The 23,898-nt window shown below is 54.2% G+C and overlaps 1 protein-coding gene across 5 annotated transcripts in view; it reads right to left on the bottom strand.

Annotated features, from left to right (window-relative positions):
- ITPK1 (inositol-tetrakisphosphate 1-kinase) overlaps positions 1–23,898 on the bottom strand; it is a 153,977-nt gene that overhangs the window by 14,192 nt on the left and 115,887 nt on the right. For all 5 annotated transcript variants that reach the window (XM_074327023.1, XM_074327020.1, XM_019745416.2 and 2 more), the window contains 3 exons: positions 5,384–5,482; positions 4,930–4,970; positions 1,475–1,640 (listed from right to left, as the gene is read on the bottom strand). In XM_074327023.1, the coding sequence (XP_074183124.1) occupies positions 1,475–1,640; positions 4,930–4,970; positions 5,384–5,482 (306 nt within the window). The remainder of the gene's footprint in view (positions 1–1,474; positions 1,641–4,929; positions 4,971–5,383; positions 5,483–23,898) is intronic.

Here is a 23,898-nt window from a genome sequence, read left to right as displayed (position 1 = left end):
ACATTTCTTTTAAAAATAAGGAAAATAATAGAGAATTTAAAAAAAAATAGCCTCTTCCGGCCCACAATTTATAAGAATGCCTCTTGCCAATAAATAGTCACATACAAAAGGACCCCTGCAGACATTCGTCCCCTACCCCCAGGTGATCCTCGTGGGCGGGGGCTGGGACCAGGGTGAAGAGGGGCATGTCCCAAACCCTGAAAATAGCCTCACGTCCTGGAGCCCCACTCCTGGCTGGAAGACCGCCTGCACCCCAAAGGGAAGTGAAAACAGACACACATTTCCAAAGTGTCTGCTCTCTGTGTTGTGCTGCGCTAGTAGAACAGCTGAGAGGACGGTAAGAACAGCTGAACTTCATTTAAGACAGTGGCCTGAAGCCATGAAGAGCGGATGGTGACAGGCAGTCCCAACAGAGGGATTTTCAGAAGACACATCTGTTTGCTCGGCTCAGAGGGAGATTATGCAGCCTGCGTATACCCTGTAGTGACGGCGGGTTTCCCCTGCAGAGATCAGTGCACAGTGAGCTTGTGCGAACCACACTAGGGCAGTCCAGCGTCCTCCAAGGGGCCTGTTGCAAACCATGCCTATTCCACAGACGCTGCCACTGTTCCCAAGGTGCCCTCAATGTGCCTTGGAGATGCCTCTGGAACCACTAGGACATTCTTTTGAGCAGCCACATTACCAGCAAGTCCCTTCTCTTAGTGCCACATTACCAGCAAGTCCCTTCTCTTAGTGTCAATTTTGAAATGGCAAAAGGTCACCAGGTCTCAGGTGAGCAGCTGAAGAAAAGCTGAACTTGTGCAGCCACCAGCCTCCCTAGAAGACTCCTCACATGCCCCAAATGACAGCAGCAACCTGCAAATGCCATCACCTTGTGACATCAGAGCGACATAGGACCATCATCGCCCACTGATCTGACACACTCGCTGATGCGGCCCTCACCCGTGAGGGGGCATACTGGGGCTGACCGTGCCCCCTCTGGCCTGCCCGAGGTCCCACAGCTAGGAAGCCCCGTGGCCCTGCGTGCTGACCGGTAATGGAATACGCATTTACCTCACTGGCTGCAAAAGCACCCAGTAACTCGGTGTTTCCCCACTTGGAAAAAGGAGAAGTCACAAAGCTGTCAGTGCTCTGGCCCTCAAAATACAAGCCCACCCCCCTTTCCCAAAAGGTCAATCGTCCATTCCAGCGTGTCCCTCCTGAGTCTCATTGCACAGGGCCCTGGGAAATGACCTGGGTACAGATTTTCAGGGGCTTCCTCGAGTTTACAGTGGTTCAGATGGATGGAGCCCCTACATCGACCTGATGGACGAGGTTTTCTACTCGTTCTCCAAGACCTCTTTACCGCACACAATTCTTCAGCCTTCAGACCATCGCTTCCCCCTCCAGAGACAACTCGGGTGGCAGGGGTTAGTGCCATGTCCCCGCTGGGCCCCAAGCTCGGGGCAGCCTGAGCCGGTTCTAGTTTGCTTACCTGATGTCCCCGCGGAGAAGTTCTTGAGCGATGGCCTCTGGACCACTGTGTAGGACTCGCCGACCACAAACACTTTGTACAGGACGGCATTGTGGTTGATGAAATTCTGGACCACGCAGGGCGGCTGGATGGCGCTCAGGCCCTCCTGGTTGAACACGATGGCCATCTGGGAAGACAAGGGGCCAAGGCCGCTGTCAGGCCACCATCCCTCCTGCCTCAGACACAGGGGTGTACCACCTGTCACTGCCACCAAGACCGAGCCCTGGTCCCAGGGTATGAGGACTCCCCAGGAAGAGTCTCAAGCCAGGGTGAGTGGAGTGGGACTCGGGAAGAACCCTGGGGGTCAATGTACTCCTGCTGTAGGGGTTTGGAAACATGCACGTCAGCCTTGCCATGTAGGGGTGAGCTGGCTGTGCTATTCGCACTGCAGTCCAGGGCACGGGACCCCCTGGTTGTGCACTACTCAACCCTTGTGACATCCTTAGATGTTTCTCCACAAAGACCCAGGAGGGGGAGGCAGGAAGCAGAAGACTATGGATCAGGAGTTGGGAGGCCTGGGATCAAGGCCTCTGGTTGAGCACTTGTGACGTGTTTATGTGAGTCACCTTGTGTCGTCCCCACAATGCACCTCTGAGGTGGGCACTGTTACGCCCCTTTTACAGATGAGGAAACTGAGGCCCTGAGAAGCTCAGTGGCTTGCTGGCAAGTGACAGCCTGAAATGGGACTGGGTATGCCCAGCACACAGCCCTGACCTCTTACACACTGAGTGAGTCACACTGACACCTGGAAAACAGGAACATGCGACTCTAGTCCCTGACTCCTCTGGGGACAAAGGTCCCCAACAAGCAAGTCCGGTAGGAAGGAGACTGAGGTAGGGAGGGCAGGGGGACTGCTAGAGAAAGCCTCTCCACTTTGGCTGAGGCTGGGTCTGCCCAGGGCCCACTCAAGCCAGCCAGTAGTGCTGGGGGCACAGCTCATGCCCCAGCCCACAGGCCCCAGGAAGGGGCCACCAGATGCCTGGGGCTGCTGGGAGGGGATAACAGGGCCTGGACAGCTGGCTGCCTGCACCGGCTGCTGCCCCTCACGTCAACTGTCACTGAATGACACCCCAATGTGCCTGGTGGATCAGCTGGACAGGGCAGAAGTAAAGACCCAGGCTACATGGGGAAACAGTGTGAGTGTGTGTGTGTGTCCCCTACAGTGACTGTCTCCTTAGTCTGCTGATGACAGTAACAGACAGTAAGAGAGGCCGATATGAGTTCAAGCCCCAGCTCCAGCCTCACTGCATAAGTGCAGGCGGGGGTCTTGGCTGTTTAAGCTCCGTTTTCCTCACCTGTAAAGTAGCATCAACCATCAGGGGGCGGCAGCAGGGGGGCTTTGAGCGTTGGTTCAGTGGTTTAAAAAGAGTGGGGGGATAGTTCACTGTGGAACAAACCAGTGTGCTTGCACTGGTTAAAAACATAACAAAAACCCAAACAGTGCCATGAACATACCGGTCACGTGCACAGGTGCCTGTGGAGGTTGAATAGGACACAACCAGGGGGTCCTCCTCGCGGCACTCAGCATCCCCAAGCACCCCTGAATAGGTGAGGGGCCTGGACCCCCGCCCCAGGCTCATGCTGTGGAGAGCCTCCCACGCTGTGGAGCCCCCTGGGGGTCTCCAACTCTCCAGCTCCCCTACTCAGGAGGACAGGAGCCCCTCCCTCAAACGGGACACGGGGTGGGGGTGGGGAACACGTGTGCATGTCGTGAAGCTAGGCTTGACAGCTGGACCGTGGGGTGAAATGACCTCTATTGAAGGTGCCGGCCCCACACCTGAGGGTCGAGACTCCCCCCAAGGAGGGAGCTCACCTGGATTCAGCCCCCTTCTGCAATGACCCAGCAGGTGTAGCGAACACTTCCTGTGCCAGGCCCCACGCAGGACATGCAGCAACTCCCTTATCCTTCATCACCCCCATCATAGCCCCAGTTACAGTGAGGGACAGACATTCAGAGAGGCTGGGTAATCTGCCCAAAGTCACACAGCTGACAGTGCACAGAGCCAGGCCGAGTCCCAGGTCTGTGTGATTCCTACATTCCTGTGTAAATGGCAGCAGTGGCTCCCTCCCCGGAGGCGGACCTGTTCTGATCAGCCTGGTCTATCTAATGACACTGATGACTGGGGTCACCCTTCCATCCTGGCACCGCCAGGCCCTGACAAACAGAGGAAGTGCTTGGTGGTGAAAAGGGCCAGGTGGAGGTTGGCAGGTGGGTGCTGGTGTCCGTGAGGGCAGTGTGGGATCTGGGGACACCATCTGGCTGCTCCCTCCTGGAACCTGGCACGGAGCCCAGGCAGGCCTAGACGGGGAAGGCTCCACGGGGAGGAAGGCTCCAGCCTTAGGAGACAGCTGACCTTTGCGGCAGGCCATGATTTCCTGTCCCCAAATTCCTTCCCACGAGCAGAGGTGCCCCTCGGCCTTACAGTGCCATCACGGCATGTACCACAGCATACATACAAGGTCTGTTTACAGATGTTTCCTCACACATACATGCCAGGGAGAAAGGGCACTGCCTAAACCTTCTACAGGGCCCAGCTGCCAGATTGTCCATGTTTAGTCATAAGGTCTTGGGAGCATTTCTGCCAGTGGGGCTGCGAGGGTCAGGCTCTCTCTCCCACAGGGCCTTCTCGGTGGCGCACACGTCTATGGCCCAGTGTGTCTTCCCTCCCACGTGCCTAACAGGGAGGTCATCAGGCTGGGTGGGCTCCTGAAGGCATCAAAGGCAGGTGGGGGTGGCGTTGAAATCCATGTCCTAGGTGTGGGTCCCAAGGGCATGAGGGCAACAGACCCAGTGGGGCCCCTGCCTGGGAGTCTACTCCTCTCGCCCCAGGAGGCCCCCTTGCTCACCTCCTGCACTACATCTCACTGGCGCTCTCTGCCTCTGGGACTCTGTCCCCCCGGCTAGGGCAGGACTCGCGTCTCATGCATCCTTTCCCCTGGCACCCAAGGCAGGGTCAGGAATGACCGTGGGTGAATGAAAGAATGGATGAGGGGGTGGACGACCAGTGCGTACTGCGGGTAGGGTACCCTTTCTTCCTCCCTCCCCTTTGCTAAATTCCGTAGGAATGGCAGATCCTTGCGGCAGTGACAGGAGTTCTTCAGTCAATAGCCGTCAGTGGGGCCCAGCCCGGTGCCTGGCACAAAACAGGCACCCAGGGAGTAATGACCGACGGGCCCAAGGATGGAAAGCTGTGGACAGGTCAGACAGGGGCGCGAGTCCCTCAGGCTCAGACAGGGGCAGGCCCACCCATCCCAGCCTTGGGGACAAGGACGGGCACAGGGCCAAGGTTGGAGGCAGAGCACACAGCCATAGCCAGAAGCAGGTCAGGGAGCGGAGCAGCGGGTACGGGATCCTGCAGAGACTCCATCGTGGCCGGCGGGAGGGCAGAGAAACTGTCATCGAATCTTCCACTCACCTCGTGAGAGTTGGTGCCATGAGCCACTCTGGTTTTGCAAACTGTGGGGTGGTGGGGGAGAGAAAAGCAGAGAAGAATCAGTGAGGTTATTCATCCACAAAGCCCGACCTGGCAGATACAGGGAGAAACTCAAAACTGCAGACCGTCAGGGGAAGGTGCAGGTGGGACCAGAGAGCTGCTGACCGACAGCGACCAGCACCCACACTCAGGGTGAACTGGACGGACGCTGCCAGGCCAGGCAGAAGAGCCTCTCTGTCCACACCCTCCCAGCACCCACGTCCACAGTGTGCGTGGGGGCGCGACCCATGGCCACGCCTTCCCCAGCAGCCAAGGCCGTCCTGCATCCTCTAAGAGTGTGAGGCCAGGGGTGCCGTAGACAGCCCCGCCAGGCGATGGCCCACCCTGTACGCCCACATGCCCGCCCGCCCAGCGGAGCCCTGGGTGCGGTACATACTGAATGGGAACTCCAGGCCGTTCTTCTCCAGGAGCCGCATGGTGTCATCCCCGCACAGGCTCGTGAGCTCCATGAAGGGCGGTGAGCAGATCCTGTCATCTGGGGACAGAGGAGAACCCGTGTCAGCACACCTGCCTGCTAGCCGCCCATGGCCGCTTCCTGGGACAGACCCACCTCCCTGGGGACCCCCTCAGTGCCCCTTGCTCTGCTGATCCAACGCCCCAAACTCCAGTCATGTGTGAACCCAAACACGCACACACACACACACACACACACACGAGAATAGCAGCATATTCTTGAACTATATTTTCTAATAACATTTCTGTAACTAGAAACCAATATGACAACTGTGCAACCCGAACATCAAAGAAAAGTAAAAGCCACACCCAATCTCGCCACCTCCTTGGCCTTCAGGGTGGCACATACACATTTACACACACAGGGCCTTACAACAGGACACTGTTTTGTAAGCTGAATTTTCACTCAATAAACTAAGACTCATTAAAGACTTTTCCCCACCACAGGCTGTACCGGCTTAACAGTCATCGCAGGAGCGAGGCTGCATGCTGAGCTCTTACCACGCACCTAGCACTGAGCTGAGATCTTTGCACGCGCCACCTCTCAAGTCTGCAAAGTAATCCCAGGAGGGTAAGCCAAGGCCGGGAGATTAAAGAGCGTGCTGTGGCTACACAGCCATTCCTCCCATGGCGAGGCCAGCCCTCACCCCCTCGCCACCTGAAGGAAGGTGGGAAACAGAACAGAGCTCTCGATACATCTACTCAGTCACCCGCCTGCTTGGCATCGCCTCCTAGTACCTAGTACCTAGTGCCTAACACCTAGCACCTAGTGCCTAGCACCTAGTACCTAGTACCTTAGTACCTAGTACCTAGTGCCTAACACCTAGTACCTAGTGCCTAGCACCTAGTACCTAGTACCTAGCACCTAGTAGCTGCTCTCAGGCACACCCACCACCCTTCTCCAGCCCCAGTCCACCCCTGCCCCCTCTCCACGCTTTCCTTCTGGCCTGGCACACCTGGGCGCTCCTGAGCCCCCATCTCACAGGGTGCCCGCCTCCTCTCGGCGCCAATCCAGTGGGTTCCAGGCGTGTTTGGTTTTCTGAAAAGCTCTGGGAGCTGAGCCTGCTCTGTTCATCAGAATGCCCCAGCGTCAGGCACCGAGTGAGGGCCAAGTTGTGGGATGACAGTGTAGCCTGACTCTCTCCTGATGGTTAAATTGCGTTACTGGCTTGTTACTGCCACTTCTTGTCTAGTCACCTTTCCCGACCGGACCACCAGCTCCTCAGGAAGTGGGGCCACCCTGCACTTCTGGGCGCAGGGGCCAGGAAAGGCTGCGCGTCAGTGGGGTCAGGGCGGCCTCCCACCCACAAACCTGGAAGCCAAACCAAAGTAAACAAGCAAAGTGGCTTGTCTCCAACAGCTCCCCGCTACCCGGCTGGCTAGGAGGCCGTTACAGGAACACAGACAGAGGAAGGTGCAGGCTCCTACGTCTCATAAAAACGAAGGCCAAGAATCACTCAGGGCACATGAAGGTGTTTTAATCTCCCACCCCGCCCCTGCTCTCCACAAAGTCCAAATCCCAAATAGGCAAGAGTGTTGGCAGATTTGGGGGTTGCAGAGCTTCTGGAGGACCCCAGGAGGGTGGACTGGAGCCAGTGTAGGCCGAGCTCTGGCAGACGGCGCTGCAAGCCCTCAGCACAGAGCACCCACCGGGTCCTCAAAGTGCTGTGACTGTCTCCACGGACAGATGCTGAAACAGAGGTCCAGAGGGAGCCGGTGCCCAAAGTCACCTGATGGTCAATGACTGAGCCAGGCTCACCAGCAGGCTGTGAAAAGATTAGTCAGGAAAACCAGGGTGGGGTACGTCCTGGCTCTCAGCTACAAACCATTATCCAGACAAGACCCCATTTCTGCACCCCCAGGCCAGAGTCAGAGCTGGGGCACAAATAATGGTGAGGGGCTGGCAGGCCCTTCCATGACTGTGGAGGGAGGAAGCACCTGTGCAAAGGCTCTTGCTGCCGGCACAGCCCCTGTAGTCCAGCCCCAACGGACGTGACGCTCAGGCCTGGACAGCTGGGATGCTGTGGCAGGCAGGCTTAGGACAGCAGGACATGTACTCACCTGGCCTGGCAGGGGCCCGCCCGGACACCCAACACACATGTAGATTCAGAGATTGCTGGAGGCAAACAGGCCATCTCCCGGAAGAGCTTCCAGACTCCCTACCACCAGATTTTTCAGAGCCTGAATCAGCCTGGCTTTTAGGTTTGCCTTGCAATGCTCACCTGAACTCCCCTCCCACCCCGGCCCATCAAATCTTTCACATGTCACTGCTAATAGCCAACGACTCAATAAACCACACTTGCTATGTGTCAGCCCGTGTTCCACAGAGTCTAAAAGCACCTCACGTACCCTAGCAAGAACACCATGAGGAAGTACTGTCACCCCCATTTTACAGATGAGGAAAAGAGGGGCACAGAGAGGTGAAGTGCCCTGCACAGAGTTAGTAAGTAAGTAAGTGGTACAACTTGGGGGCTCATAACTGGGCAGCTGGCTCCAAGTCGATGCCCCCAACCATGGGCTACCTAGTAGCAAAGTACCCACTCCATATGAACAGACGAAAACTACACAATCCTATCAACAGACACAGAAAAAAAAGCATTTGAAAAAATCCAACACCCTCTCGTGATTAAAAAAAATAACAACACTCAACCAACTAGGAATTAAAAGGAATATCTTCAACTTGATTAAAGGGCATCTCTACAAGCCCAAAGAAACACTCTACTTATGGTAAAAGAAAAGACCAGACGCTTCCCCTGAGACCAAGAACAAGATAAGGATGTCTGTTCCCACTACTTGTATTCAACACTGCACTGGAGGTTCCAGCCAGGGCAATTAGGCCAGAACATGAAACAAACAGCATCCGACTGGAAAGGAAGGAGTAAAACTACTTCTATTTGCAGGTAACATAATCTTGTGTATAGAAAATCCCAAGGAATCCACGCATACAAAAACCCCAAAATGAGTAGAGTTAATACACAAGTTCAACAAGATTGCAGGATATAAGATCAATATTCAAAACAGCAATTACATTTCTGTATCTTAGCAATGAACAATCCAAACATGAAATTAAGAAAATAATTCCACTTCAATAGCATCAAAAAATACTTTGAAGTAAATTTAACAAAGAGTTAAACACTAAAAATAGCAGACTGTTGAAATTAAAGAAGACTTCAATAAATGGAAAGACATGCCATGCTCATGGATAGGAGATTTCACATTATTTAGCCGGCAATATTCCCACATTCATCTACAGACTCAATGCATCCCCCATTAAAATCTCAGCCATCTTTTTGCAGGAACTGACAAAGTGATCCTAAGAGTCATGAGAATTCAATGGACCCAAACAGCCAAAACAACCTTGAAAAAGAACAAAGTTAGAGGATTCACACTTCCCAGTCTCAAAACTTAACTATAAAACTACAGTAATTAAGACAGTGTGATCCTGGCATAAGGACAAACAGATCAATGGAATTGAACTGAGAGTTTAGAAATAGACCATATATCTATAGTCAACTGATTTTTCACAAGGTGCCAAGGGGACAAACGTTCTTTTCAGCAAATGGTGCTGGGACAACTGGAAATCCACAGGCAAAAGGATGAAGTTGGACCCTTACCTCACACCGCATACAAAAATTGATGCAAAGTGGATTGTGATCTAAATATAAGATTTAAAACAGTAAAATTCTGAGAGGAAAACAAAGGTATAAATCTTCATGATCTTAGATTAGGCAATGGTTTCTGAGACACTAAAACCACAAGCAACCAAAGTAAAAATAGATAATTTTGATATCATCAAAATTAAAAACTTTTGTGCTTCAAAGGACAATATCAAGAAAGTGAAAAGACCACCCATAGAATGGGGGGAATACTTTCAAATCACATACATGATAAGTGTCTAGTATCCAAACTATGTTAAGTACTATTAATAAACAAACAATAAAAAGACAGCCTGAATTTAAAATGGGCAAAGGACATGAACAGAGTTCTCAAAAGAAGACGTACGAATGGCCAGTAAGCACATGAAAAGACGATCAACACATTAGCCATCAGGGAAACGCACATCAAAACCATAATGAGACGTTACTTCACACCTAGAAGAGTGGGCATAATCCAAAGACAGACAGTAACAAGTATTGATATTGTTGATGTAGTTACTTTGGCAAACAAAGTTCCTCCAACATTTAAACAGTTGTCATATGAACCAGCAATTCCACTCCTAGATATATAACCAAGAAAACAGAAACATAATGTCCACACAAAAACCTGTCCAGGAATGTTCATGAAGCATTATTTGTAGCCAAAACGTAGCAACCACGCAAGCAAACGATGAGGAGGTAAAACAAAATGTGGTCTACCCACAGGTATCACTCAGCCATAAATAGACACAAAGTGCTGGTACCGGTTACAACATGGATGAACCTTGGAAACATTACACTGAGAGAAGGAAGCTAGTCACAATAGGTACATATGCTATGACTTCAATGACCCGAAATGTCCAGAACAGGCAAATCCAGAGACAGGAAGGAGCCAGCTGGTTGCCAGGGGCTGGGAGGTGGGGGGACGGGGAGTGACTGCTAATGGGTGCATTTCTTTTTGAAGTGATGAAAATGTTCTGGAATTAGATGGAGGTGGTGGTGGTGATGGCTCCGCTTTGCAAACATACTCAAAACTAATAAATTGTATGTACACTTGAAAAAGGTGGATTTTATATGAATTATATCAATTTAAAAAATAAGAAAAAAAAACACAGCAGCAGCAGCCACTGCCAGCCATCAAGTGCTTGCTTTCTGCGGGACACCAGGCTAATAAGTAAATGCTTCACGGAGTGTCTCCTTCAATCCTCTAGCAAACCTGCAGAGCTGTCACCTGTCCCACCCTCTACCAGGTCCAGGGTGAGGTCAGAGAAGGACAAGGGGAGCCCTCCCCTAGAGATGCTAGGGGTCCTTCCAGTGAATGGGCCACACCCAGCATTAGGCGAGATACCCTATCTTTCCAAAATCTCTGGCTCTGGTGTGTGAGGTGGCAGAGGACTGCTTACCACAGTCCTGTCCCAGGGGTGGCCTGGGACTGAGACCGCCCCAACCCACGACCAGGAAGGGCCCATCGCCCAAGCTCGGTCACTCCCATGGGGCCAGCCTTGGGTGAAGGTGGCCCTGAGCCTACGGGGCAGAGGCCTGAGGGGACCCATGATCCTCACTCAGCCACATCTGCTCAGGCCTCAGGGAAAGCAGACCATGATGCTTTAAATGCTTGGGCCACTTTCTGGCTACCTGCAGCCACAATCATCCTGACATGCCTGTGAAATCAGTCAATTAGAAAATACTACTGTTCCTATTTTGGTTTCAACAATCATTCACGGGCAAAAGAAAAAGTGTTGAGACTTCAAATAAATCCTAGGAGCTAGGGATATAGCGATGAACACCCCTGCCCTCAGGGAGCTTCCATTCCAGGTGAATGGATAGCTAGACAGGTGCTGACAGGAAACACAAAACAGGGAGCAAAGGGGGTGCCAATGCAGGTGGGGGGTGCCATCGGGAGGTGAGCGAACAGGCCACGCACGTGGGGGAGGCATGTTCCAAGCAGAGGGGCCGGTCTAGGCTGCTGTCCTGACACAACCTGGACCAGCCTCTGAGATGAGGAGGGTGGTGACATCAGTCTAGCTTGGGGACGGAGGGCTGGTGGGAGGTCCAGGGAAGGACACATGGGCCCCGTGTAGGGATCGTGACAGCAGAGGTTCCTCCAGCCCAAGCCTGGGAACCTCACAACAAAGCCAGCAGCTCTTCTCCCCAAATAGAGGCAGAATCCAGACTCTTTCTACAAGGAAGCACTGGAGACCCGGGAGGCTATTTCTGGTTCCCCGAAAAAGGCTTTTGTTGCTTATTTATCTACTGTCTTTATTTCTGGATGGGAGTTGGAAAGAGGCTTTTTTTAGTTAGACGGTGGGCTGTGTTCTGTTCAGAGCTGAAACACTAGCCCCTGGGAAACTGAAACACCCTTGTCTTCCCTCTCTGCCACTGTCATCAGAGACTGTGACGCTGGAGGCCCGTGGAGCTGGGCAAGTCCCGACCACGCCCACGAGGCCAGGGAGTGGAAGAGAATAGTTCAAGTCCACACAAGTTACTGGCAGGCCCAGGTGAGAACCTACGTGTCCTGAGTCACACACCACTGCCCTGTCCATTCCGGCAGGTGGCCACACTCTTGTCCAACTGGTGGCAGCTGCTACACGACTAGCAAGAAGGAAAAAGACGAATGACAAACAGGCGATGAATACAAGAGGACAACTGGAGGTGGGGGAGAAGGGCAGATGGCATGTCGAAGATGCAGCTTCGAAGCCTGACTTTGAACCTGGGGTCAACTACTCACTGGCTGTAACCTTTGGCAAATGACCGAACTCTGCTGGACCTTGCTCTCCTCATCTGTAAAATGGGAGCTGTACCCCCCTCGACGGTGGTTGGGAGGCCTGGTAGCTAACAGATACCCAGCAGTGGCAGCTGCAGTTTTTAGCATCACACTGGGCAGGGCCAGCTGGGGGCCCCCCACAGGACAGTGAGCAGATTCTACATAGTGGCTACTGATCAACGTCCAGCTTCCTGGGAGTGTTGGCTGCCAGGCCTCACCCTCACTGGCTTTCTCCCTGTGCCCAGCATGGACTGGCAGGGCAGGGCAGGGTGAAGGAAGCCTTGTGGGGGCACTGGCACTGTTGGGTCTGGGGACAACTGTGACGAGACTCTGCCTCGGGTCCCTTCTCTCAGACAGGGGGAACTTGTTCACCCAGACACCCAGACAACAGCTGATGAGAACAAGCCCCGGGACAGGGACAGTCCCTGAGGCTATAAAGAGATGGAATCCTCTAAAGCAGGGGTGTCCAAACTTTTTTCAACGGTTTTCACCAAGGGCCATATGCGGTAAAATACACAAACAGCCGGGCCACTCACTCAAGGTGAAGTACGTATTGCCTCACCTCGTTTATTTAAGTAAACTAAATATATTTTTGGAATTTGCTGCGGGCCAATTAACAATGGATTGCGGGCCAGTTGGCCCATGGGCCGCAGTTTGGACAACCCTGCTCTAAAGCCTCTGTGATAAGCAGGGCCCCAGAAGGAGGGAATGACACCTGTGACTTAGGGCTTGCTAAGGGGACAAGGGCTGGGAGACAGATCAGGGAGGGGGCCCAGGTGGGTGACATCTCATCTGGGACCCTCCCTCTCCAGAACGTCAGAATTTAGCTAACTACTGCAGGCGCAGTGCCTGGAGCAACGCCTGGCACCGCAGGTGTGAACCGACCTGTTGAGGAAAGCGGCTGACACCGCCCAGGGCAAAGGCTGGCTCCTCTGGCATCTGGGCTACATCTGGATGGATGCAGGCTTGCAGTCAGCATGTCTGTGCCACCTGACCCACATTCCAGGCCCTCACACCACTGTTACGGGGTCTCTCCCCAGCCCCCGAGGCCTGCCTTGCCCAGGTTTGCTCCATGTGAAAATGAGACAGCGGTACATTCGTCCCCTCTCAGCCTGGCCTTTCGTTTCTCTTTCCCTGGCACAAACATCTTCTTTATCTGCTTCGCTATGATTGTGACTCAACTATGCCTTTTAATCCTGTTTTAACTGAACATGCCATCAGTATTCCCCCATGATTTTGCCTGTCCTGGTCACCGGCTGGTGACATTTCCCCTGAAGTCAGACATTTATGTTTGTGCCAATGTCCCTCTCCCACAGACGGGGTTTCGATGAGCATCTCTCAGCATAAGGTTGTGTGCTTGTGGTAAATTATTTCCACAGACCAAGTTCCCAGAAGTGGGTTTCAGAGGCCATGGGAATCGACATTTCTATCTTGCCACACGTGTCATGCTGTTTCCCAAAGGCCCGCAGTACTTTGCCGAGGCCCCAGCAATGAATGGTCATGACTACACCTTACCAGCCGTGGGTCCACTTCAGACCTGGGCAGTAGTTTTATGAGGTAGGATGACAGGTGACATGTGAATGATCCCATCGGCACATAAGGTCACTCTGCGTCCAGCGGGCCCCCAGCATAGCAAGCGAGGCATGAAGACGCTGAGGCAGGTCTGGGGGCTGGGGGCAAGGCACCTGCGTAACACAGTGAGCAAAAGCCCTGGACCTGGGCCCGAGACCAGCAGGCAATCCCAGCAGTTCCCCTGGGCCCTGGCAAACCGGGTGGCCTTTCGGGTCTTGGGTTCCTGACCAGGAGAACGGGGGTCACAGTAAGTCAGTCCTGTCCACTTGCTGGAGTTGCAGTGAGAACCAGGGATGATGAAAAAGTATTGCAGAATCTGTGAAATGCCAGATAAAGAAGCCTGCCCTGCCCAGGGGCACAGACAAGGGCTGATGCTGCCATCCGTTCACCATCTCCTCATACAGCATGGGGAGGGTCTGGGCCCAGGTGCCACCCTGAGCTGGGCAGTGGCAAGGGGCATGCAGGGGCTGAAGCGGAGACCAACGGGAGGCACCTCCACCCCGTACGTGTTGGAGACAGGGCCAGGAGGGAGTGTGTGGCTCAGACCTGGGCTCCCTGACCCCCAGGAGGGCTGGGATGCCGGGTGACAGGAGCCCCAGGCCTGGCGCTAGGGAGTGAGTGGTTCAGGAGGGCAGGCTTCTACCTGCATCCTGGAAAGACCAGGGAGGGAGGGCTCCACGGGAGAAGGCGACATCACAGCGGGCCTTGGTGAAGGTGAGAAGTTTCAATCTGTTCAAACCCGTTCTCCAGAGCCAGAGAGCTGCTGCACAAACTTGGGTCTCCTCCTTTCAGGTAGAATGTAGGCTCCATGAAGCAGGGGACTTTTCTGCCGTGTTCAAGGCCGAATCCCCGAAAAACGAGTGAATGAACTAAACACTGGCCTGGGCTCCCACCTTGCCTGGCCCAAGGGAGGTGGCCCAAAAAGCAGGTTCCCACAGGGCCAGCAGCATGTCAGCACCGGGCACCCACGGGGGGTCCCAGACGTTACCTCTCAGGGCTGGGCTGGGTCCTGCTTTCCTGGGCCACCCCTCCCTGTTCCCAGGGGCCCATGCTGAATGGCAGGAAACAGCCTTATTCAGGAGGGGTGAGGAGATCCATTGTGTCAGTGACAGAGCAGGCAGTGAGGGGGTGGGGGGCAGGAGGCAGGTTCCCAGTCATACTCTTCTGAGGGCTGGGGGAAAACACGTGCCTTGATCCGTGAGCCCTGAGCCCTTGCACGGGATGGTCCCTCGGCCCTGCACCCCTGCTTCCATTCCAGCCCTGTCTTGGCCTGGGAAACTCGTTTTCCTCCAAGCCTCGGGTCACGCCGTCTCCCTCCTCTGAGCAGCCCCTTCCCGCAGATTTAGGGGCAGGCCCCTTCTGCTGGGCTCGACCAGGGTCCTACGCTGCTCAGCTCAGGGACTAAGGATGTGTCCGCCCCCATTCAGACTGGGTACCCCTGGGGGTCTGTGGGGACTAGGTTTATATCCCCACTCCACCTCATGTCGGCTGCATGATCCTGGCCGAGTAACTTCATCTGCTCCAGTTTCCTCACTGGAAAATGGTTGTCCCCCACTCCCCCACAATTAGAAGACGTATTTTTAAATTATGACATAGGTCCTGAATACAGCTCCTTCTGGGACGGGCGGCTCCACCCAGGGCCTGGGCGGCTGCGGTGACCCCAGCCTGCCCAGCACAACCATCGCCTCAGCCTGTCCTCCTGTGTCACGTACAGGACAAGTGCTGTGGCCCAGCGCTGGGGCTGCTTCCCAGCTGCCTGCCTAAATGCTCTTGGAGTAGAAGCAAAAAACCCCCTTCTTGGCACCCTTACCCCATAACCACCTCCCCACAAACCACCAGGTTGCTGGCACCCTGCCCATCTTACCCACCACCTAACCCAAACTACACACAGCTGGTGGATCCTGGGTTGTCTTTCTAAAGCTCCCACCTATATAATGAGGCAACTCTCAGCTCAAGAATTGTCCACAGCCAGCTCGAGTGAAGAAAGCCTTTCCAGGCCTCTGCAACCCGATCCTGTTTACTTTCCTGCTACGGGCTGCACTGTGTCCCCCAAATTCATATGCTGAACTTACAAACCCCAGTACCTCAGAATGTGGCTGTATTTGGAGATAGGACCTTTTTAAAGAGGTGATTACGTAAAAATGAGTCAGTTATGGTGCGCTCTGATCCAATCTGACTAGGCTCCTTATGAGAAGAGAATAGAACACAGATACATGCAGAGGGACAACCACGAGAAGACACATGGGGGAAAAACCACCTACAAGCCAAGGAGAAAGGCCTCAGAAGGAACCCCGCTGCCGACACTTTGATCTTGGACTTGCAGCCTCCAGAAGTGTGAACGCATCAATGTCTGTTGTTTAAGCCGCCCAGCCTCGGGGGCTTTGTCACAGTAGCCTGAGGCCAGCCCACTTCCCAGCTCCTCTCGGAATACAGAACCCAAGGTCGCTCATGACCAGCCAAACCCTGGCTCCAAGCGGAGAGGCGCCCTCACCAACCCCCAGGACAGTGCTGGGGCTCCCGCCTCCACGGCAACGGCCCCCGTGTCCCCACACTGCTCAAGCTCCCCGAAGCTCTCGAGAACATTGCCGCCTCCCGACAGCACCTCTCCAGGCATCTCCTACTAGCAGTCTTGGTTGTTCTAGTAGCATCTCTCTCGTGCGTCGCTACCCTGTTTGGTTGCTCAGCTCCTACACCCTATTAAATGTCCACATGTTTGGGTTCTAACTCAGCAACCAGACAGTATTCCTTGGGGTCGGGACCGGGCCTTACCCCTGGCTCAGCACTGCTCAGAGGAAGCAGATGTCACCAAAAACCATCTCTCTGACAAGTGTATATGTGCGAGATAAATTGAGAGACTAAATAAAAGTGACTTGTAAGCACCGGAAACAATAGAAGGGGAAGCATGGAGCCAGCGCAACCAATCCCGACAGAGCAAGAAAGGAGGCCTGCTACTCCTCAACTGGCCACCGGGCGGCGCTGTTGATCTGGCACAGCCCTGATGACTGCAGCCACGGACTTGAACAAAGCCCTGAGAGCCGGCCCACCAACCTGCAGGCTCCCCGTTCATGCCTCACTTAGTACCTGTCCAAAGTCACCTTTCCTCTGCCTTTACACTATTAGGGGGCAGGAGCCATAGGATTTTGATTCCGGACAGAGAAAGACATCCTGTACATTCTGGGTAAGCCAAGTTTCAGCTTGACAGCAGCTCTGAAAACCCAAATGGCTTTTTGGCTCATGACGACGGCAACCAATGAGTAATTCAGAACAGTCGAGTAGGGGGCGGAAAGCAGCTACAGACCTGAGCCCGGAGGAGGAACCCAGGAAGGGCCTGGATGAAATGGCAGTTGGAACTGTCTCCAGTCTAGAGCCGGGCCAGCAGAGGGCATCCCGTCCTCACCACGACTCCTGCTCCCATTGTCCGCCATGCAAGGTGCCGTCCACTGGCCTGGCCAGGGGGGCCCAGCATCCCATCACAGTAAGTCTTGTGCCCTCCCCACTCGGTGCTGCACCCTCGCCTTACCGCCTCGCTCTGGGGGACAGAGAGGGGGCGTCCTCTCCTGGGACACCCTCACTCCCTCCTTCAGACAAGTTAGAATATCTGCTCTCGGTTGCTGATTCCCCGTTACACGTAGGATTTGTCCCTTGCTCTGTCCCCATGTGTCCCCTAACACCTACTTCCACAGTCATTCTGCATTCCCTTTACAGTAGATGACTCGTGTCTCCCTGTAGCCAGAGGCTCCCCCAGACTCACTGGCTGGATTGGGGGGTGGCAGTTGTGTGGGGCTTCAAAAGGGTGGCAACAACTGGATAACAGGTTGTGTGTATCTTCATACCCAGTCATAGCCCCAGATGAGATGAAATTGAAATAACACATTTTATTTTAAGACATGAAAAGCTCCAGCCCTTGGAGTCAGCATGCCGTGGGGATGTGGGGTGTGGGGTCTGGGGAAGCTGACTCATGGAAACCACTTGGAAATCTGAAGGCGCTTTCGGTGGGTCCCCGGGGACGCAGATCCTCCCACACACACCCCCGTCGTATGCCCCCCCTTGTAGGCTATGGGTGAGCGCAGTTGTGGGCTAAATGGCCTGGATTCTAATCCCAGGTCCTGTCTCACTCTGGACTGGCTGTCTCTCTGTGCCTCAGTTTCTACACCTGCAAGATGGGGATAACAGCAGCACCTACTACCTAGGATCGTTGTGAGGACTAAACAGTCACCCTGAGTCCCTACCTGTGTGCTAGGACTGCGTGTGATATGCAGTAATACACACTAGGTGAGGCTGAGTGGCTGTCAGTTGGAGTTGGGTTGCTCCCTCTTGTTCACTGAGGTCCTGCCAACAAGCCAGGGGACCATTCTGAACCTACAATGGGGCCAAGGGCTGCTCAGGGGCTGGGACTGTCTCTCATGAGTGTCAGCCGCAGGACACTGGTGCGTTTTCAGGCCCCTCCTGTGGAACAAGGGAGGAGAGAAGGCACTGCCTGCACTGCTCAGGCATGAGGTCAGACAGAGCTGGGGCCCCAGGGGTTCTCAAGGCTGACGGAACGGCCCACTGGGAACTGGCTTCCTGAAAGGCAGCCGGGGGCAAACTGGACTTGCGGGCAGGACTGGGCACTGCTCATCCACGGGCGGAAACGGAGGGCTTGAGACGTTAAGTTCTGTCTTCAAGGTCAAAACGCAGTACGTGGCAGAGTGGGCGTCGCTCACGGCAGCCTGGTTCCACCGCCATGCCTTTCACCTTGAGGCTGAACCTCGCTTGTCCCCCCTCTCATGGTCCCACTGAAGTCTCGGGGCCTGGACTGGGTGGGTTAAGGAAGATTCCGTCCCCATCTCGGAGACCTGGAGTCAGGGGCATAGAGGTGGCTGTGTAGCCCCAACACTGGTGGCTGGACACTCTGGCTGCCTAAGTTTGAGCAACCTTGAGAAAATTACTTCATCTCTCGATGCCTTAGTTTCCCGATCTTTAAAATGGGAAGAACTGCCCGCAGGGCTGCTGTGAGGATCCAATGAGTTAACATATAAAACACCTAAAACAAACTGGCACATAGCCGGTTTCCCCTCCATCATCACCATCACTGGTATCATTATTCAAAGGTCCACCCATTATAATAGGCCAGGATCACCTTAGAGAGCCCAGCCGCTCTGCACGGAGACAGGAGGAATGCAGAGTGGACACGAAGCAACGCGCTTGCTTTTTCCTGCCCAGAGACAACGCTCTTGACTGAGAGGGAGACGGAGCGGAGCCTTCTTGTCCATCCCGAACTCGGACTCTTCAAGCGGATCAGCAGCAAACGTCCACGTCACCTCCAAAGGCCACCACTCAGCTCTCGGCAGAGAGCACAGCTTTGAGGCAGCACCCCACGCGTAGAATGTGAGGTCAGCGCTGGGCTCTTGGTCCCCAGCAGGGCCAGAGAAATGGAAATGGCAGCGATGGGTGAGAAAACACATTGGGCACCGAGCGTTCACCGGCCCGTGACCTTGGCCCTGGTGGGAGCCCTCTAAGGCAGAGGGGTGAGAATTCCATGGCAGAGTCTCCCTCAAAAGCTCGAGGGGCGGGGCCCTGAACCAGGTCCCTGACTCTACAGAGTGGCGGCAGGAACGGCTGAGACGGCCTGATCGCAAGCCTGCACCCAAGAACCAACGGGGCTCTCCCCAGAGGGACTGTTCTCTGTTCCTGGAGGTGGGTAACCTGTTGTCTTAGCTGCCTGGCCTCTGTCTCTGCTGTACCTGCCCCCAGGAAAGCCTTCCCTTCACATCTCTGCTGCTGTACCTGGAGTCTGGCCCGCTGGAGGCTTGTTGTGTTGGTTGACTCCCAGCCCCCTCCATCCTGGCCTTTCTCGCAGCTGAGGAGACATCCGCTCCCCTCTGAGCCCCACAGCACGGTCCTGCCCTGTAGTCTGACACGTGCACTATGGCTGTGGCTTGCACCACGTTTCCTTCTCCTGACCGTATCCTTCACGCACCCCAGACATGAGGCCTGTCACCAATGCCCGTCAATGCCCCCCCCCCAACCTCTCTGGGCTCTGTTCCCTCCACTCCTGCCCCCTGCCACCACGCTCACACTCCCCAGGTCCTCAGCCTCTCTCCCAACACTGCAGCGGCCTCCCTGCCTCCATCCACAGGCTAAGTCCAAACCGACACGTGAGGCCCTCGGCACGAGACCCCCTCCAGCAGCACAGGACGCCCTGCTCGCCCTCCCTGGAATGGCAGCCCACCTTTCCAGCCAGGCCCCGTTTCAGACCCGCTTCAAACATGCGCCCCCCCCCCCCCCAACAGCCTGTTACCACAGATGACCAGGGACACCCTCTCCTCACAGGTCAACCCCCACCACAGGACTTCCACATCAGACAGTTCCCCAGGGTGCCTGCTTCTTATGCATCTAATTCTTGGGAACATCCTTCCTTCATTGGCACATTCAGTGCCTACCAGTTCCAGGCCCTGCCCTGGGTATTTAAGGTTCCTAAAGATACACTTTCTGTCCTTAGGGCCCTTGGTTGGATGGAGAAGAGAGCAGTGAGCAGACATGATAACACTGTAGCACTTGGGCTGTGACTGAGGACAGCAGGGGTCTGGGAGCAGAGAGGGCCGGCACTGGAGCCCAACAGGAAAGGGAGTGTGCAGCAAGCAGGGCTACCTGGAGGCGGCTGCCTGAGCCAAATCCCGCAGCCAGAACTCGTAAGGGCATTTCAGGAACAGGAAACCAAGGACAAAGGTCAAGGGCCAAGAGGGGTCAGCCCATGAGGTCTGCCATGGCTGCAATGAGAAGAGTGAGGGCTGACATGGCAAGAGATGTGACCAGGTGAGGGGGTGGGCAGGGGCCATATGCTCCCAAGAGGCCCAACACGGGCCACAGGGCATAAAGATTCTTCACATCAACTAAATTCAACTTAACTTAGAAGTGTGCACAGAAAAACTATTGTGTTTGCTCAGTGTGACAGGCAGAACCCTAACATGCATGCACCCCAGGACTCTGTCCCCTGCTGTGCAAACCCTGCCATAACCCCAGGCGCGGTGAATATGATGGGTTTTACTCCACGACTAGGTCATGTCCCATGGTTGACCGTGGAACAGGGAGACTCTCTGCGTGGCCTGACTGAATTACATGGACTCCTGAAAAGCAGAGTGTTTTCTCTGAAGGGGCCGCCAGGAATCTGAAGCAGGGGAGGACCGATACACTGCTGCTGGGGCCCCAGGAGAGGGAACTGGGGGGCTGCAGGAGCTGAGAGCAGCTCCTGGCTGACAGCCAACAGAGAAATGGGGACCTCGGTCCTACAGCCACGAGAAACTGCCTTCTGCCAACAAGCATGAGCTCGGGAATGGATTCTTCCTCGGGGCCTCTGGCCATGCCAGGTAGACTTGAGACAGAACTGTGAGATAATAAATGGAGGTTGTGGAAAGCCACTTGATTTGCAGCCATCTGGTATGTAGCAAGAGGAAACTAACAGACTTGGTTACTATGAGTTTTTCAGAAGGAACCTTAATTGTAGTCATTGGAGACACTGGATGGGGGTGACATTTCACCAGTGGCTGCAGCCCCTACCGGACTCCCTGGTGGCAGCTGCTCCCTCCCTGCCAGCAGCTTGATCCTCAGCTCCCAGCTACAGGTGACCTGTCAGGGGGAAAACACTGGAAGATGGGGAACCAGCCTGAAGTTGGGGAGGGGTTGCTTTGGGGCAGGCACAGAGAGAAACAAATGCCACAGGTCTGACATTCCCCAGTCCCTGGTCAGCTGGACGAGCAGTGGTACCCTGTCTAATTTAGCGAATGACCTATTTCATCTCGAGAGGTCAGAGTGCCATTTGTACCAGCGTGTTCTCAGGAACCAGACACAAGCCCAGGTGGACACATGGCTATTCCTGAGCCCCATTCCAGCTTATGGAAACGGTTGCTAGAAACGTGGATTAACTCCGTGACAGCTGTTCCCACTGATTTACAGCCCCTTCCGGACCCAGACAGGTCCAACTCTCAAAACGCAGCAGCCTTTTTGGTGTCCAAGACATTTTAAAAATAATATTTGAAGTGCTCTCTCTGGCAGTACATATTCTAAAAGCAGAACAGAAAATGTTAGGTTGGCCCAAGCACAAAGATAAAACTTCCATAGACAAAACAGTCCATATTTTTAAACAATGAGACAATTTCCTTAATCCAAAAAGGGCTCTAACCAATCAGTAAGAAAAAGACCACCAACCTAAAAGAAAACGGGCAGATGACACAAAAAGATTCACCAAGAAGAAATGCGAAAGGCTAGGAAACACGTGAAGAGATGCTCAATTTTGCCAATAATGGAAGAAATGCAAATTAGTAGCAAAATTTGTTCAAACTTCTTGAAGAACAATCGAGTAATATCTGCCAACCCGGGAAATGTTTATAATAATCTTTGACTGAGAAATATTACTTTTGGGGAGTTTTACAGAACTACGCAAAGGTCTAGGTTTATTGCAGCCCAGTTTAAAAACCCAAATCAAACTGGAATGACCTCATGAGCCCTGTAACATAATCAAGTAAATTTTTACCCTTTCATTCACATGCTGAAATATGTTGCCATCGAAAAGGACAGAGCAAACCTGATATCCATCATCTTTATGGGATGACATGGAAAGGAGCCAAGCTATCTATTAAGTGAGAGAGAGAGAAAAAAACAAACAAACAAGTTTTACGAGAACATACGTAATATGACCCGTTGCTATTTTTTTAAAAAACACATATACATTTGTTTGTGTCTGAGAAGGCTCCAGAAAGATGGATTCCACACTGTTGGGAGGGGCTGCCTCTGGGAAGTGAGGTTGAGGTTAAGCATGTTTGAGTCACCAGCAATCAGGTCCCTGTGCGTCCACAGAGGGAATTCAAGGTCAGATCTGTGCAGCCCGCAGGAGGCGTGCAGTCCAGGAATGCCGAAAGTGTGCTCAGCGGAGCCAGCCTCTTCCAGAGCAGGCAGGGGACCCATACAGGTTAGGCGGAAATGGCAAACTATTGCTCTATTCCACTTATTCTAAGACGGCTTTTTTCTTCTTTTTTTCTTTTCCATTTTCCAGCTCTGAAATGTTTCATTATCGTTGGTGTGTCACAATTTAATCAGCGCTTTCCCCCCAGGGCAGGGCTGGGATTTAGGCCCAGAAGCCTCCAAATAGAGGCTTGGCCCACAGCCAGTCCTCAACATGCCCGGGGGTTGGGGCTTTAAAGAGGGGCCCAAAGCACCATCCTGCTCTGCGGACCCTCCACCTCCACCTGAACATGGGGTCTCTGTCTGGATGGCTAGAAGCGGCTGACGTGAAAACCAGGACACACGCCAAAGTCCAGCAGGGGAAGCAAGTGCTGAGCATCCACCCAAAGGCCCCACCACCCCATAGCTCATGGGCTCACGTCACTTACACAGCCCCTGCTCCAGGAGTCTGTCCTCACCTGGTGCCCCATCCTCCCTCACACCAGAACGCTGGATGGGACAACATGGTCCCTGCAGCCTCAGCCCCAAGGGTAGGGCAGCCGACCCGCACGCAGGCACGGCAGGCAGGCACCTGAGGGCCAGCTCCTCAGAAGCCCACTGAAGGTTGAAGCATTTTCTGGGCAGGCTGATCCCAAACTCCAGCCTCCTACACAGAACCAGGGCTAGAAGCTGGCCCTGACTGGGGAGCGGCAGTCCTCGGCGGGCACACCCCTGTCCTGTTTGTCCTCTTTGACTCCAGGCCCCGCTGCCCACTGCCGGCTCTGCCACATGCCTCCCACCCCAAATCTGAGTGCCTGGCGAGACCAAGGAGAGGGAGCCGACAGCATCACAGCGCCTCACTATGGGCCACCCTCGCTGCAGGGAATGGGGCCAGACCTGCACACCTCCCCTCAGAGAGGTGATGGTAACCTTGGCCTTCCAGGCGAGCAAACGACCTAGGGAGGGCCAGTCACTGCCCAGGCCACACAAGGGGGGGCTGAGATTTGAGCCCAGGCCTGTCAGCACCACAGCTCTGTTCTTTTCCACCCCATATGTGTTGCTGCCCTCAAAAAGGAACAGGCAAGATTTCTGTTTCCTCCATAGACACAAGGGGCAGAGACTCAACTAAACAGAGCTGCTAGTCTCTCTTCACTGGACACCAGAGGGCGCCCGGGAGCAGTGCCCGTTGTGTGGACGGTACCAAGAGGCTCAGGGATCACTGGCCCCAGGCTGCAGGGCCCCCAACTGTATCCATCACGGCCTCGGTGCTGCCCACACCAACCCGGTCAGGCTCAGGGACAGTGGGGTGGAGGAGGCAGCACACAGGAGGAGTGGGAGGCAGATTCAGGCCAGAGGCGTGGATTCCGATCCCAACTCAGCCCCCTAGAAGCTCTATGGCCCTAACAGACAACGCTGAATGCTCTTGTTAACAGTAATACTTTTCTCGCAGGGTCACTGGGAAGATTAAATTAGCCAATACATGTCAAGTGCTTCCAACAGTGCCTGGCATGTAGCTGCCCTCCTGAGCAATGACAAAGCAAGCTCCGAGGA

Source organism: Rhinolophus sinicus, linkage group LG03, assembly GCF_036562045.2.
Source record: "Rhinolophus sinicus isolate RSC01 linkage group LG03, ASM3656204v1, whole genome shotgun sequence".
Classification (NCBI taxonomy): domain Eukaryota; kingdom Metazoa; phylum Chordata; class Mammalia; order Chiroptera; family Rhinolophidae; genus Rhinolophus; species Rhinolophus sinicus.
The sequence above is the reverse complement of the archived record's forward strand: the minus strand, read 5'-3'. Positions and strand labels throughout refer to the sequence as shown.